The 14392-nt window shown below is 44.9% G+C and overlaps 1 protein-coding gene across 1 annotated transcript in view; it reads left to right on the forward strand.

Annotated features, from left to right (window-relative positions):
- Window positions 1–14392, forward strand: part of ADAM19 (ADAM metallopeptidase domain 19) — an 83590-nt gene that overhangs the window by 50411 nt on the left and 18787 nt on the right. Inside the window, exons 8-12 of the mRNA XM_011356785.2 lie at window positions 2910–2981; window positions 7059–7225; window positions 9141–9225; window positions 9927–10066; window positions 11805–11982. Of these exons, the coding sequence (XP_011355087.1) occupies window positions 2910–2981; window positions 7059–7225; window positions 9141–9225; window positions 9927–10066; window positions 11805–11982 (642 nt within the window). The remainder of the gene's footprint in view (window positions 1–2909; window positions 2982–7058; window positions 7226–9140; window positions 9226–9926; window positions 10067–11804; window positions 11983–14392) is intronic.

Genomic DNA, 14392 nt, shown 5'->3' on the forward strand with positions numbered 1-14392 from the left:
AACTGCTGACCAGAAGGAATCGCTGTTTGGCCTTTAATTCCAAATTAGACAGGTTCTTGCAGGCCTTGACTGCTGAGATTTGATGAATATTCATCTCTCTCATTCTTTCATTTATTCATCAACGATTTCTTGATTCTCTATTATATGCCAACCACAGTGCTTGGCCCCCAGGAGATGCAGACAGACTTTTTCCCCTGGCATCACAGGGTTTACAATAGCAGCACAAAAACTCTGTAGTTCCAAATGTGAACACTGCTGAGATAGTTCATTGTAAAGGACCAGAGTGCAGATAAGGAGAGACCCAACCTGCTTTTGGAAATTGGGGAAAGCTTCTCTGAGGTAGTGATGTTGAAATTGACACCTGAAGAATGAATGGGTTCAGGCCCCAGCACCCTTATTTGCCTAAATTAGCCACGTTTATCTCTAGTTCTCACTTTATGCAGTGACTCAACCACATAACTTAGCACATCTTCTGGGCATGGGAAGTCATGGTGAGGCGAGCACTCCCCATGCCCCAACTCTGCACTCCCCCTGGGGGCTCCGCTTAGGACAGAACGCCTCATAGTTCTGGTCTATCTCATACCCCATCCAGATGGTTTAGTTACCAGCACCAAAAGGCCTCCCTCTGAGGCCGCTCTGTCTAGCCCACAGTCCAAGCACAGATCCTGGAGACGGTGCGGGATGGTGGAGGGAACACTAGACTTCCTTCCAGTCGTAGTGGCAGAGGGAGGTGGCCCTTCAGGGGGAGGTGGCCCTTGAACTGTCTTAAAGGACAAGGAGTTGTGAACTGGGCAGAGAGGTGGAGGTCAAGGATATTACAGGCTGAGGGAACATCATGTTCTGCTTTGAGAAGAGTTTTGTTTTGTAATTGGTGTCGGTATTGGTTTTCCAGCAGCCTTTCTTTTTTTCCTTTCCAAAGACTGGTGTGTGTGTGTGTATGCAGGGTCGGGGAACGGGGTGAGGGGCAAAATCCAAAGCTGATTTAAAACCCAAGGTTCCCGGTCATGGGAGATGGTAACTGATATTGGCCCCTAGTGGAGGTGCTGCTGGGGGCAGCTGAGCTCCTCCAACTCCAGGACTTTTCCCTATTTGACTTTGCATCTAAGATCCTCTAATGCAGTGGTCTTGAACCATTCTTTTTAGCCACAGAATCCTTTGTTCAGATCAAAACTTCTGAGACCCCGATAGTTAAACATAGAAACAGAGCTGCTCTAATGTAAAGGTGGGGTGACCCTTGCCTTCAGCCCAGCACTCTCTCAAGTGGAATCTTGGTGCAGGGTTTTAAAACCCACTGAGAACGGGGTAGGGGTTGGGCATCTGCAGTCTTCTAACCTCCAGGGTCACAGCAAACCCTCACAAAGAAAACTGCCCAAGGTACCCCCAGGACTGTGGTGTTGCCTAGAGCCATCTTCCTGTTTCAGAGGAGAGCCCTTTAGCAGCAGGCATTTCCCACAGGCAGGATTCATGCTGCAGCTGCATGGCGGATGGGAATGTGCTCATTTCTCAGGGCCTGGGCTTCGAATGAGTCAGGGGAGGGGTGGGGTGGGGGATATAATAGGCCAGACTGGTTCACAGGCTCACAAATCCAGCCCAGTCACTACCTCTCCCCCATTCCTTCTTTAAGGGGCCTCTCATCCTCTGCAGGCAGAAATGTATTCCTGACAATCTGAGAGGATGGGAAGACAGGCGGGGGAGGGCTGCCTTATCTATGATTCACAACCTGGTGCTGAGAAGGGCCAGGCTCCTCCTTGGTCTCTGAGCAGGAAGAGTAGACATGGATAGCATTGCTGGCTGGAGAGAGGGCTGGAGAGAGGGCGTTGTCAGCAATAAAAAGGTCAAAGCAGCTTCTCACTCCCTGGGCCTCAGTGGGAGTGCCTGGTTGGGTTTCAAATTATTTCCTCTGGTGAAACAGGAAATCCAGGAGAGAGAGGAGCAAGATGGGATGCTGGAGGATGGGACAGGACAGATGTAAAAACATGAATGCAAAGAACTTTCATGATACAAACCAAATGTGAGGTAGCTGGGAAAAAGGCCAGGTGATATACCGGGTTTTACTTTCTGTGTCATTCTAGAAAGTATGAGGTTGAGATAGCCCTTTCTTTAGATGAGGGGCCTGCAAGCTATAGCCCATGGAAAAATCTAGCCTACCCCACGATTTTTTAAAGCTTTACTGGAACACATGCGTGCCTATTGCTATGTGTATTTGCAGACAAAGCCAAGGTCTTGTGGTTCTTGTTGTCAGCACCCATTTTGTACCATTCACGTAGCCTCTCATTGCAGTTATTTCTCCATGCCTCTCAGCCCATTTCAACTGTATATTCCTTAAATACAGAATCTTCCACTGTTGTCATTTCAACTGTATATTCCTTAAATACAGAATCTTCCACTGTTGTCATTTCTGTTTTAATTGAAGCTCACTAGTATACCAGGATCTCACACTTTGTGTCCTACCTAGTGCCAAGCACAATGTCTTGCACGTAGCAGATATTCACACCAATTTGACTAGTGTTGACTGATCACATGTGGGGAGGCCTCTTGAACTCCCTGCAATAGTGGCTTCATGTTGGGATGATGGCCGAGGCAAGGATCAGATCGGTCCCTCTTCTAAGCCCCAGGGAGAGTTTGCGAGAGACCTTGTAATGTGGAGTACAGGAGAACAAGGTTGAATTCAGGGGCTGGAGGAAGAGAATTCAATTCAGTACACAACTATTGCATGCCTACCTTGTGCCTAGCACTAGTAGTAGCTGGGGATACCAAGATGGATGTGCCCTCCACAAGCTGACACTGTGTGTGTTGGCGATGGGGAGGGGCAGCTCACAGAAGGGGAAAGAAAATAAAGCTAATTCAAGGACAATTAATGGGACACAGAAGGGGTCCTGGGTCTCACTTAGTTCTGCTTTTCCATTTAGTTTCAGAAGAATCGACGAGACCAGGATGCCACCAAATACAAGCTCATGGAGATCGCCAATTACGCTGATAAGGTGAGACCAGGTGTGTACTTTGTGGGACAGATGCCAGCACCTCAGAGGAGCCGCAGGAAAGGAGATCATGTGGCATCTGAGCCAAAATGCCTTTTGGATTGGCTGCTCCAGCCAGTTTCTGAGAGGGAATAGCAATGCCACAGAGGCTCAGGGTGGTCATGACCAAGCTCAACTATGTGACCTTTGCCAAGTAACTCATCTTCTTTGAGTTGCAGTTTTGTTTTTAATTTGCAAAATGGAGGGGTTGGCCTAATCAATGGCTTTCAATTTATTTTGTTTTTCTGGTGAAAAACAAAATAAATTTTTTTTAAAAATGAAATCTTATGTCAATATCTATGTAGTTTAAACCCTGACATTTGTCTCTATTTCTTTTTGTAATGTAAGTGTCTGACTTAAGTTTCGATTGCCCAAACCTCCATTTCAAAGGGGCGTCTACTTCAAAGCAGATATCTCAATGAACACTTGGCCACCAGTAAGACTTGATAAAGAGCCTGGTCATCTTCTCCCACTGAGGCGTCTTTGTTGTAGAGATCCTGGTTGATAACAATATCTGACCATTTGGGCTACCTGATATTTTTCTCTTCCCGAGCTTTTAATTCCCTCTCTGTGTTTTAAATTTGCCAATAAAGAGTGAGCCCTCAAAACTCTAAGCCCTCACCCTTGACCCCAGTAAAAGCAGAACCCCAGGCCGTGTATTCTCTCTCTTTCCCTGTCTCTCTCCCTGCAGCCTCGCTGTGTGGCCCCAGGTATCCTTTATAATTTACAGGTCTTGTAAGTAACAAATCTGTATCTTTTCCAGTTTCCTGATGGTTGTTGCTGAAGAGCGTCTTACAATCATAAGAACCACAAGGGCTGGTCCAGCTATACCATTGGTTATTAATAGGCTGAGACCAGTACAAAACAGTCTAAAAAAAAAAGTCAGGTGCAAACAGACTGCTCTAAACTGAGGCAGGGGTAAGGACTCAGAGCACTGTCCTCTGACCCCTTACCCTCATCCCTGCAGTAGCCCCTGGGGAACATAGGACATAGAGGAGCCCAGTTGAAAACAGCTTTAAGGTTCCTTAAGCTTCTTTCCAGGTAGAAAGCCCAGGAATTCTGTGACTTAGGAGAGAATTGAGTTAGATCAGCATGGGAAAGGTACAGAGCCTTAAAAGTTGAGGAGTGGGTTGTTTTGGGCCAATATGTCTATAGTAAAACTTTTAAACATCTGTAAAACTTTAAAAAAATTATTTGTCTCAGAATGACCATGCAAATGTTTAACTTTCCTAGGTTAGGCTTTTTAAACATGCTCTTAGGAAATACCCAAATTCTTGAATTTTACTAGAACAGGCTATCTGGGACTTGGAAATACTTTATTTATATGAAAGAGGGTATTTGTTATAGTGCAAAATGCAGTAGAATGGGTAACCTAGAATGACAGCAGCCTCTTGGTAGGCTAGTAGTGAATAGTTTCAAAAAGTGGATTTTAATATGTTTGAGGTCTCAGGTCTCTTTGAGAATCTGATAACATTTATTACATGATTTCAAGGCACTCACAGAACTTCTGAAGCTTTAACTCTAGGCCTGCTAGGGAATCAGGAATCCCAGGTCAAAGGGGAAATTATTTTTACCTAAACACTAGAGGATAAAGAAGAGAACTTGAATGTTTTTTAGGGATTTACAAGCATATTTGGTAGCGTTTGGAAATCATCAAATGAGAGTCTATGCCAGATGTTTTCGTTCTGCCCTAGATGGCTCTGGAAATGCTGGTCGGTGGTCAGTGACAGGTGAAAGTCAAACACTGGCATTTCCTGGAGGAAGGACTCCAGGGACACAGTTCAGTCCTCTCTCTCTCTCTAGCTCTTAACTCAATCAACAACAACATCTAAATGAGCCAAAACCCAAACACTAAACATCTGGGAAAACAAGAAAAGCTTGTTCCCCTGGGGGGTATGCAGGAGGCAGCCGCGTTATCACCCAGGTGACATCTATTGTTCTGGAGACCCAGCAGGTGGGAGACTTGGCTGGGTCTCCCCTTTGTGACCTCTCCAGCTGGTCTGGGTGATAGGACCAAGAATGCTGACGAAAAGTGGAAGGAGGAGAAAGGCATGAGCAAACCCCAGTCTGTACGTGGAGCCCCAGCCTTGCTAGCTGGTCCATTCTGTGAAGCAGTCTTGGTTCTCTGCTGAGCAGCTGATGGCCTTCACTCCTGGTGGGGGCGAGGGAAGACTCACCCCCTTCTCTGAGGCTTGCTGACCCGGCTACTTGAACTGAACTAATGTTGAACTAAACCTGGAATGAACTGCACTGATTTGCTGAATCATGAACCCAATCCAAATTGTTTTTTCTTAAGCATTAAAAAAGCCAAGTTTAAGTCTTTAGAAAGCTCCCTAGTGAAGCAAGTTCAAATTGGAATTCAAACCCTTTATTTTCTGTGATGATTGACCTGGCACAAAATAGAAAAATCAAAATTTCCATTGAGATCAACTGAGATTCTGGAGCCCATCTTATATCCCAATTTCTCAGGGGCAAGTGGATTGATGATGTATAATAACGCCTGCACTTAAGCTGTGTAGGGTCTTAAGTAGGCTCTGAGGTTTGATAATCTCAGCTTTAGTCTGGCTCCACCATGGTTATGCTGAAACTTTGGGCAAGGTATTCAACCTCTCTAAGCCTCAGTACTTAGTACATAGAAAGTACTCGATAAACATTGGTGCTATGATTGTTATTTTTATCTGGGCAATATCTGCGAATTTTAGATTAAATGGTATCTTATGTGACCTAAGTTTACATGTGACTTTTTTATAAGTCACTGTCTCAGTAGTCTAGGATGTGCCAAAGAATTCCTTGTACTTATGCCTTCCAGTTCGTCTACTCTTCCTGCTTATATATGGATGAGATGAACAATACTGTATCATAAAGGTTAGATGTAGTTCTAGCCTCAAGAAGCCTGAGAGTCAGGTCTCATTTATAGAATTTCCAGATCTTTGGGTTGGGCAAAACCTTGGAGATTATCTGGGACCCTTGCAGCCTGTCTCTAGTATCCTTGATGAAACCTAAACACCTCCAGTGATGGGGAAGGAATCTTGAGAGTAAGCATATCTATCTACTTACATATTATTTATTTCCATTTACTTCCAAAATGAGGGCAAGACATCTGACAATAAAATATCCAAATATAATTTGGTATGTCCATACGATGGAATACTATTTAGCAATAAAAAGTAATGACAAACCGATACAGGCTACAGGATGGATGAATCTCAAAGACATGCTAAGTGAAAGAAGCCAGATACAAAAGACTACATATTGTATAATTCCATTTATAGAGTATGTCCAAACAAGACAATCTATAGAGACAGAAAGTAGATTAGTGTGCCTAGGTGTGGGGGTAAAAACGGGAAGTGATTGTAAATGCACATGAGAGATCTTATTGGTGTGATGAAAATATTCTAAAATTGGATGATGGGGATCACTTTACAACTTGGCAAATTTACTAAAAAATATTGAGCTATACATTTAAAATGGGTGGATTTTGTGGTATATAAATTATACTTCGATAATTTTTTTTTTTAAATCCATACATAAGAGGACTTTTTAGATATGTGCAAAAAAGATAAGGGCCAATTGGGAGGATAATTGTACCAGACAGCCGGGCCGAGAGTGCTTATTAGAGCTCTGAGCTTACTTACGACCAGCTTTGTTTGAAAGCTTTTTCCTATTTTAAAATGAAATGTGTCCTCCTGTCTGTTTTACCTGTTGATTGAGCCTCACTTCAGCACCACCTGGAAGAACGCTGATCCTTTTTCCACATGGCAATCCTGCACTTATTTGAAAGCAGCTTTATATCCTATCTCAGTCTTCTTTTTTCTAAGCTAAGTCACCCCATCTCTGCCACCAGCATGTTGTACATCTCTCAGGATCTCATTTCCCCCTCTGAAGAATGCAAATAATGACATCCGTGGCCTCCTCCCTTTGGAGGCACGTGCAGAAGACAAATCTGGGATCTGGGCTCTGAGCGTTTAGTCTGGGGAGGAGTTTATAAATCTCAAGTGGCATCGACAGATGATTCTGTGGCCTTTCTGCGTGTGCTTTCAGTTTTACCGATCCTTGAACATCCGGATTGCCCTTGTGGGCTTGGAAGTGTGGACTCACAGGAATTTGTGTGAAGTTTCAGAGAACCCGTACTCTACCCTCTGGTCATTTCTTAGTTGGAGGCGCAAGCTGCTCACCCAGAAGAAACACGACAATGCACAGTTAATCACGTAAGTAGCCTTCGTCCATGTGTCGCCTCAGCCTTGGCCCTGCATACCGTGCGTGGGCTGTCTGCTCCTTCCTTTCCCTGGTGCTGGGTATTGATTGTACTAGGCCACCCTGACTCTCTGGTCCAGATAATCAAGAATTTTTTTGACATGTGCTCTATACTTAGCCTATGCTGGAAAATACTTAAAAGCCTAAGAGTCATAATGATCCCAAGGAGTGTTTATAGTCTAGGTGAGAAAATTAGACTTATACATATTCAGTTGAGCATTGGGAAATGACTGGCTATTGGACATGGGCTGCTTTGACAGCATTTCTAAGGGGTTCATCTTGATCTTGGTGCTTCGTCTAGTCCAGAGCTAATCCCCCGAAGCAGACACAGGACGGAGGGTTGTCCTTCATTTCATTCCCAAGGGCTTGTGGCCGAGTGCCCGAGATAGTCAAAGTGACAGACGATGCAGGAACTGTGTGTTTGGTGGGAGGGAGACGCTGAGGGGGTGGGGTGAGGATTATGTTGAAGTTTCTTCAATCTCAGTGAGAAAAGAACAAACACTCATGGGAGTCGTGGGGGCAGGTGACAGTCTTCCAGGGATAATTATCTGGTATGTACTAGTGTTATCTTCCAAAGGTATTTTGAAGCAGTTACAACAAAAAGCCATACATAATAAAACCAGTTTTTATTCTGTTGCCTAAATATCTCTCTTAATCAACCATCATTTAAACCATTGTTTTCTCTTTAAAAGCGACTGAGGAAATAGCTGTACCAAAACCCTGGGCAACAAGTGCTTACTTCGTGACTGTACATTCACCTAGGAAGAGTTTTTGTTTACCGGGGCTTTGGCCTGCACCTTGGAAGCCTGGCATCCCGCTTTGTGCAAGATCTTGAATCTAGGTTTCCAGTCAGACTTCCTCAGAGCCGTTGTCTAAGTTTCTAGCATAGCCAGTAGGGCTTCACGTACATTTGCACAATCTATCGTGTATTCCTTTGCAGATTGTTTCTCTGAAGAAGCGTCTGCTTTGAATTTTTAATAAGCACCACTATGTTTCAGATTCTGTGCTAAGTTCTACTCACCCCAGAATAAATAAGATAGTCCTGGCTCTCAAAGATACCATGACCTAGAAAAAAAGACAAGCACGGAGATATAAACATACTACATAATGAATTTCCATGTAGAGCCTTTAAATAAGTTACATGTTGTGGCATCATGAAAACGCTGGTGTTTTAGTCGTTTCCTCACCCCTGCCCTGGATGTATACAACTGAGAGAGGGGAGAATTAAACCGGGGGAATGTTTCTGGCTGTTGGCAGATTAGGATCACAATTGCAAAACAAAGGCAGAAACAACTCATGCTTGCACCCAGCTGCACTTTGTGAGGGTCCTGATGGGACACATCTGTTTCCTTGGCCCCAGAGTGATGTAGGAATGAAACATCAGCACCCTACAGCTGCTGCCCCCAATTCCCCCCACCTCCCTACACATACCCCAGAGCCAGGGATGTGGCATGGGACTCCGGCAGCTGGCGGAAGTAGTCATGATTCACTTCAGCCTCAGAACCTGTGCCACCCTTCCCTCACCGCTCCCTCTGACCTTTTCCTGTGCAGCAGGAATGGGATGCAGCTTCGCAAGCCCTGCCCATTTCCTTCCAGGGAATGGGGCTATGGGCATATTGTGGGAAAGAGTGACCTTTAGCTCTCTCTTTCTGTTTTTCTAGAGCAGTGAGAGAGTAGGTGAGAGGAAGTGAGAGGTGGGGCAACCTGGAAATTATCCAGTTGGCCTATAATACTAGGGCTTCTCCCCTTGGGGATGATCTAGGAATGTCAGTAGGGCCAAGGAACACCGTGATGACCACCTACTCCTGGACACATTGGAACAACCCTCTCAGCCCCTCCTGAGTCACCCTCTCTCCTTCCCTTCTGCAGGGGCATGTCCTTCCATGGCACCACTATCGGCCTGGCCCCCCTCATGGCCATGTGCTCTGTGTATCAGTCTGGAGGAGTCAATATGGTGAGTCTGAGCCGATATATTGATGTTGCAGAAGGCAGAAAACTGCCTCACAAGACAGGAAGTTGTCTTGTCAAAAATAATTTTTTATATATATATATAAAATTTATATATATATATATAAAATTTGCAGAGAAAAGAAAAGCTTTGACATCAAGAAGGGTCTAAGAAATGGCGATATACCAAGGGGCGAACTATCATTTATTATATTTTATCCCTGATTTTCAAGCTCAGGAGAACCCAGCAGTGATCACGTTAATATGTCACTGGATCTCTCATATATTCCAAACCAGGAGCTAGAGAATAGTAAGATAAATAAAGATGAAAAAAACTTTTATTCTGGGTTTTATGTTGTTAATGTATATCATTATGAAACAAGAGCCTGTCTCGAAGTCATGGTTAGGATAGGTTACTACCTTCTTTTGAAATGCTCTCTGACTTTGTGACTATTCATTAAATGACTCTTTATCTCTGACCTGTAAAATAGATAGCAAGAGCCTGCTCTTATCTATTTGCCCACCCCTCCCTCTGCCCCGTATTACCAGCAGATGTAGCATAGTGATTAAAAGCGTGGGCTTTTAGCGCTGAGCCTGTGCGCACACTGATTGCGGAATCAATGGAGAGCTGCGAGGCTCGGCCAAAGAAAAGGCAGGGTAGGAGGTGGGGGTAGCTGTCTTCTAGACCCGAACTCTCTCCCTGTGCAGGACCACTCTGAGAATGCCATTGGCGTGGCTGCCACCGTGGCCCATGAGATGGGCCACAACTTCGGCATGAGCCATGATTCTGCGGATTGCTGCTCAGCCAGCGCGGCTGACGGTGGGTGTATCATGGCAGCCGCCACCGGGTGAGTCAAGCAGGAAGGGGAGGACAGGGTGGAGGAGGAGCGTGCAGGATCAGTGCAACCCAGGCGCTCCTCCCAGCTGGCCCCAGGGGGCCTGGAATACCTCTGGTGGGGGCCTCGGAGAGAAATGTGGTTTTGACAACAAAGAAATTGGAAGAGGACCAAGAAAGCAGATTTGTGGAAGGGCTACTAGGTTTCTAGCAGAAGGTTTTGTGCTGGTGGAACCCTAGATTGACTTAACTTCTATCTTAGGGTTTTTAGTGGTAGAATTGGCCTGACCACATGTGTCTTATTCTCTTTATGTGTTTTTGATGAGGACCCATTTTGGTAACAGTCACAATTCTTAGTGTCTCCATTCTAAGGGAGCTTGATGAGTGCTGTTACATCCCAGGCTTGACTGAAAATGCTGATGTGGCTTCCAGAAAAAGGAAGAGGAAAGGGAGCATCCACATACCCACAGTGACCCCGCGGAGACTTTATACGCTGTGTTTACCACAAGGAACAAGGACAAGGCAGCTGCATCTCCCTATAGTTGTGAGGGGTTTTTTAAAACAGAGCCTTTGAAAGGGAATTCTGGAATTTAATCAGAGGACTCATTTAGTATCTGGACTCCTTTAGCAGAGAGCAATGGGTTCTTCCAAGACCCGAGTCACTCGTTGGAAGGCATCATGGTTGAAGCTTGTGCTTCTCCCATGCCAAATCATTAATGCCTGCTTATTTCTTAGAGAAATGGTATTTGAGTATCTCTAAGAGAAAATGCAGCTTTCTTGGAGCTCCAGTGGCCAGTGATTTTCCCTCATTTCTCAACTGTGACACACAAGGGATGCTGATGACATACAAGATATAACCCCTTGGGCCATGCTTAAATCCCTCTGAGCTCAAGGTTAAGTCACCCATTTTGCTCCCAATCTAAAAGGGCATATATTTATATAGGTATGGTTGAGAGTTATATTAATTATTACTGCAATTTGTTTTTAAGCTATTCACAAATTTTAGAGGTTTAACTATTATTAGTTGACAAATTCCTTGTGACATACCTGACAACTAAAGGAAACCTTCTAGTGTTTAACTTTTAATTGGTTTAGAGAATTGAGATCAAGATAACTCTTCCTTATAGACGCACCTGCATAGTGGTACTGACCTGCCACCAGGGGATGTGTGACTTCTGATTCTTTTTCCCAATGAGGGGACCCAGGACCTCTTATACCCATGAGATAAAGACCATGCATCATGAGTTGCATTTGGAGCAATGCCTGTATCCTTAGAACAGATATCAGATCACTGGTCCAACAAAGAAATTGAATCCATGATCTCGGTCTTTTTTGACCTGGTTCTCTATCTCAAGAAAATCTCTATCCACTATCAGCTTCAGGAAAAGTTTGGGTTGGCTGGCATTTTATTCAGCTCTAAAGCTCAAGAGACCTATTGTAACACTCATAACCTTTTATTTATTGCAACCCGTTATGCAAAGGTCAAAATTTGCTGCTTCTGATTCTCGAATACTTCCCCCATGCAGAAGGAGGAGAAAAAAAATTATGTGGTAGTTAATATTTCTTCATTCTTAGAAAGAATTGTAAATGAATGTATTGGTAATGTTCCAGGGGCGACAGGATGTATGTGCAGGGGACCGTGGGTCTGAGTCCATCCAGGTGGAACCAGCTTAGTGGGCAGCAGGACTGATGGCTGTTTTGGCTGCTTGATGCTCAGATTCCCAACTAACTCCGACCTTATTCTCTCCCAGGCATCCCTTTCCCAGAGTATTTAATGGATGCAACAGAAAGGAGCTGGACAGGTATCTGCAGTCAGGCGGTGGGATGTGTCTCTCCAACATGCCAGACACCAGGACGCTGTATGGAGGCCGGAGATGTGGGAACGGGTACCTGGAAGATGGGGAAGAGTGTGACTGCGGGGAGGAAGAGGTAAGGCGTGGTGGTGATAGCGAGAGAGAAAGAATCCAGAGGTCAAAGAGAATACAATTAAAAAATTTCATAGTCGTAGGCATTCCCCGTATACACATGGCTATCAAAGACCCTGTCACAAATAAGGTGTGGAGAGTAAGCCTTAACCGTGGGCCATTTCTACAGACTCTCACAGTTTGAGGTTGACACTGTTTGTGTCCAAGTCAGGGTAGAGTTCTTGTGAGTGTCTGGCCTAACCAGAAACCATAGTCTTCAGCAGTGGAGTGACAGATGGCCTCCTTGGCCTTCCAGCTGCACTGAATTTATTCTGGAGGCCACACAGCCGGATATATGAACTTGAACCTGGGCCTTATGAGGATGCTTAAAATAACAAGCTCGTGCTGTTTAGCCTGGAGAAGAGATGATCGAAAGGGGAAGTGGAAAGGACTGTCAAGTCCGAAAAGGGCTGCTCGGAGGAAGGAGGAGGACCGTTCGTGTATGAGCTCTTTCGTTTCCTTTGATCTTCAAAATGAACGTGACGGGCATAGAGCATAGCTCTGTCATTTGTAACGGATGTGTGTTGTTCTGCAAAAAGCAGAACTGGGTAGTTTCATCTCTGTTTTTTGAAGGATGAAAATAAGTACGTTAACATCTGAAAACAATTTGGGGGAAAATACACGAGTCTCAGTTAACTAAGGCGGTGAGATGGAGGGTCTGTATTTGTGGGGAAAGACTGATTTTATAACTTTCTCTACAGTTTGATTTTATTTTTTAATGCCAGCCTGTAACTTTCATAATACAATAAGACCTAGTTAAAGGCTCTGCCACCCCCACCACCATGAGTTCAGACCGATCAGCCCAGACACTTCAGAAAGAAGGGTGTCGTATTATCATGGTGGGCCCAGTGGGTTTGGCGAGTGGCTCATGAGTGGGCTCAGCCAGTTGGCTTATATTCGGAGCAGCTGCTTATTCTACAACTATTTACTGAGTGGGGCGGGGGGTACTATGTTGGGCGCTAGGGATTGGCGAGATATAGCAAAAATAGATGTGGTCCCTGTCCTCGTGGGGTGTATAGTATAGTGGGGGAAACGCACAATGACCAAATAGTTGCAAAAGTGAATACAATCCATGGTAAATGCTAGGAGGGCCAATGGCAAGATGCCGTGGGTATAGATAGTATGAGGGGAGCTACGTATCTGCGTGAGAGTGTGACCTCTGACCCCATATCCGAAGGCTAAGTTAGGAGTTAGTGAGGAGCCCAAGGAGAAAAAGGCACATTTCAGTTAGAGGAGGAACCGTGCCTTGAGGTGGGAAGAGATGTGGTATGTTCGAAGGGAAGGAACACAGTTCTGCCTGGAGCCCATGATGGTGAGAGATTAATGCAAGGAAAGTGTCCTCATTCCTCCTCTTAGGAAAGACAGGTAGATGAGTATCTATCGTCAAGTGGCGGCTTGCGTCTCTCCAGCTTGCGGCACGCCAGCCCTGGACAGTTAACGGCGATGATACGGTTAATAAGCAGGGGCTGGACCCCAGGTAGACATGGCCTGAATTCAGCTCCGGCACTTACCAGGCGTGTGCCTAGACCAACCACGGGACTTGGCTGAGCCGCAGTTTCCCCACCTGTGAAACGGGAATCATCTGGCCTCACAGGCTGTGATGTTCCTATACATGGAGCCCCACTCATTGTCAAGAAATGTTTGTTGTGGGTAGGCCTGTGACTATGGTTGGAGTGTGATGAGGACACTCAGAGGCACTGGCCGTCTCTTCATACTTTTAAATTTCATGCCGTATGTCAGCAACTCAGAACCCGTAGGGCAGGAAGGGAGTGAGGAGAGCATGGAACCTCTAGAGACCTTCTGTCCTAGAAGGTCTGTGTCACTGAGGGTTGAGGAAGAGCAGCAGAGGGCAAGAGAAGTCTGAGGAAGCCAGCGCCCGGAGCTGACGTAAACTGTGTCCAGGTTCTCGAAGCATGCCCTTGCTCCCGATGGCTGCTTTTTAAGGGAATAGTTAGGCCTGGGAGTGTGGGGCCACGGAGGGCAACATAGGAGACAGTCTTCGGATGTTCTATCGGGGATGAAAGAAACAAGTCACAGAATTTCCATATAGGACTGTACTGAAAATCATATTTTGGGAGAATGCATGATTACAAGAAGTGTACCTATTATACTAAGTTAAAAAGCAGCGTGGATATTTTAATTTTGTAAAATAAGTTTATGTTTATGTATATGTATACAAAAATGTCTGGAAAAATAACCACACTCAAAATGTAGTTATGTCTGAATTGTGATGTTACTGACGACTGTGTGTGTGTGTGTGTGTGTGTGTGTGTGTGTGTGTATGTATATGTATACTTTTTCTCTGATAAATACACTTTACCATAGTGATTAACCTATAAAACGTTTTTTTTGATAAAGGCTTCATAGGGAGCTTG

Source organism: Pteropus vampyrus, unplaced genomic scaffold, assembly GCF_000151845.1.
Source record: "Pteropus vampyrus isolate Shadow unplaced genomic scaffold, Pvam_2.0 Scaffold30, whole genome shotgun sequence".
In the NCBI taxonomy this organism is placed as follows: Eukaryota; Metazoa; Chordata; class Mammalia; order Chiroptera; family Pteropodidae; genus Pteropus; species Pteropus vampyrus.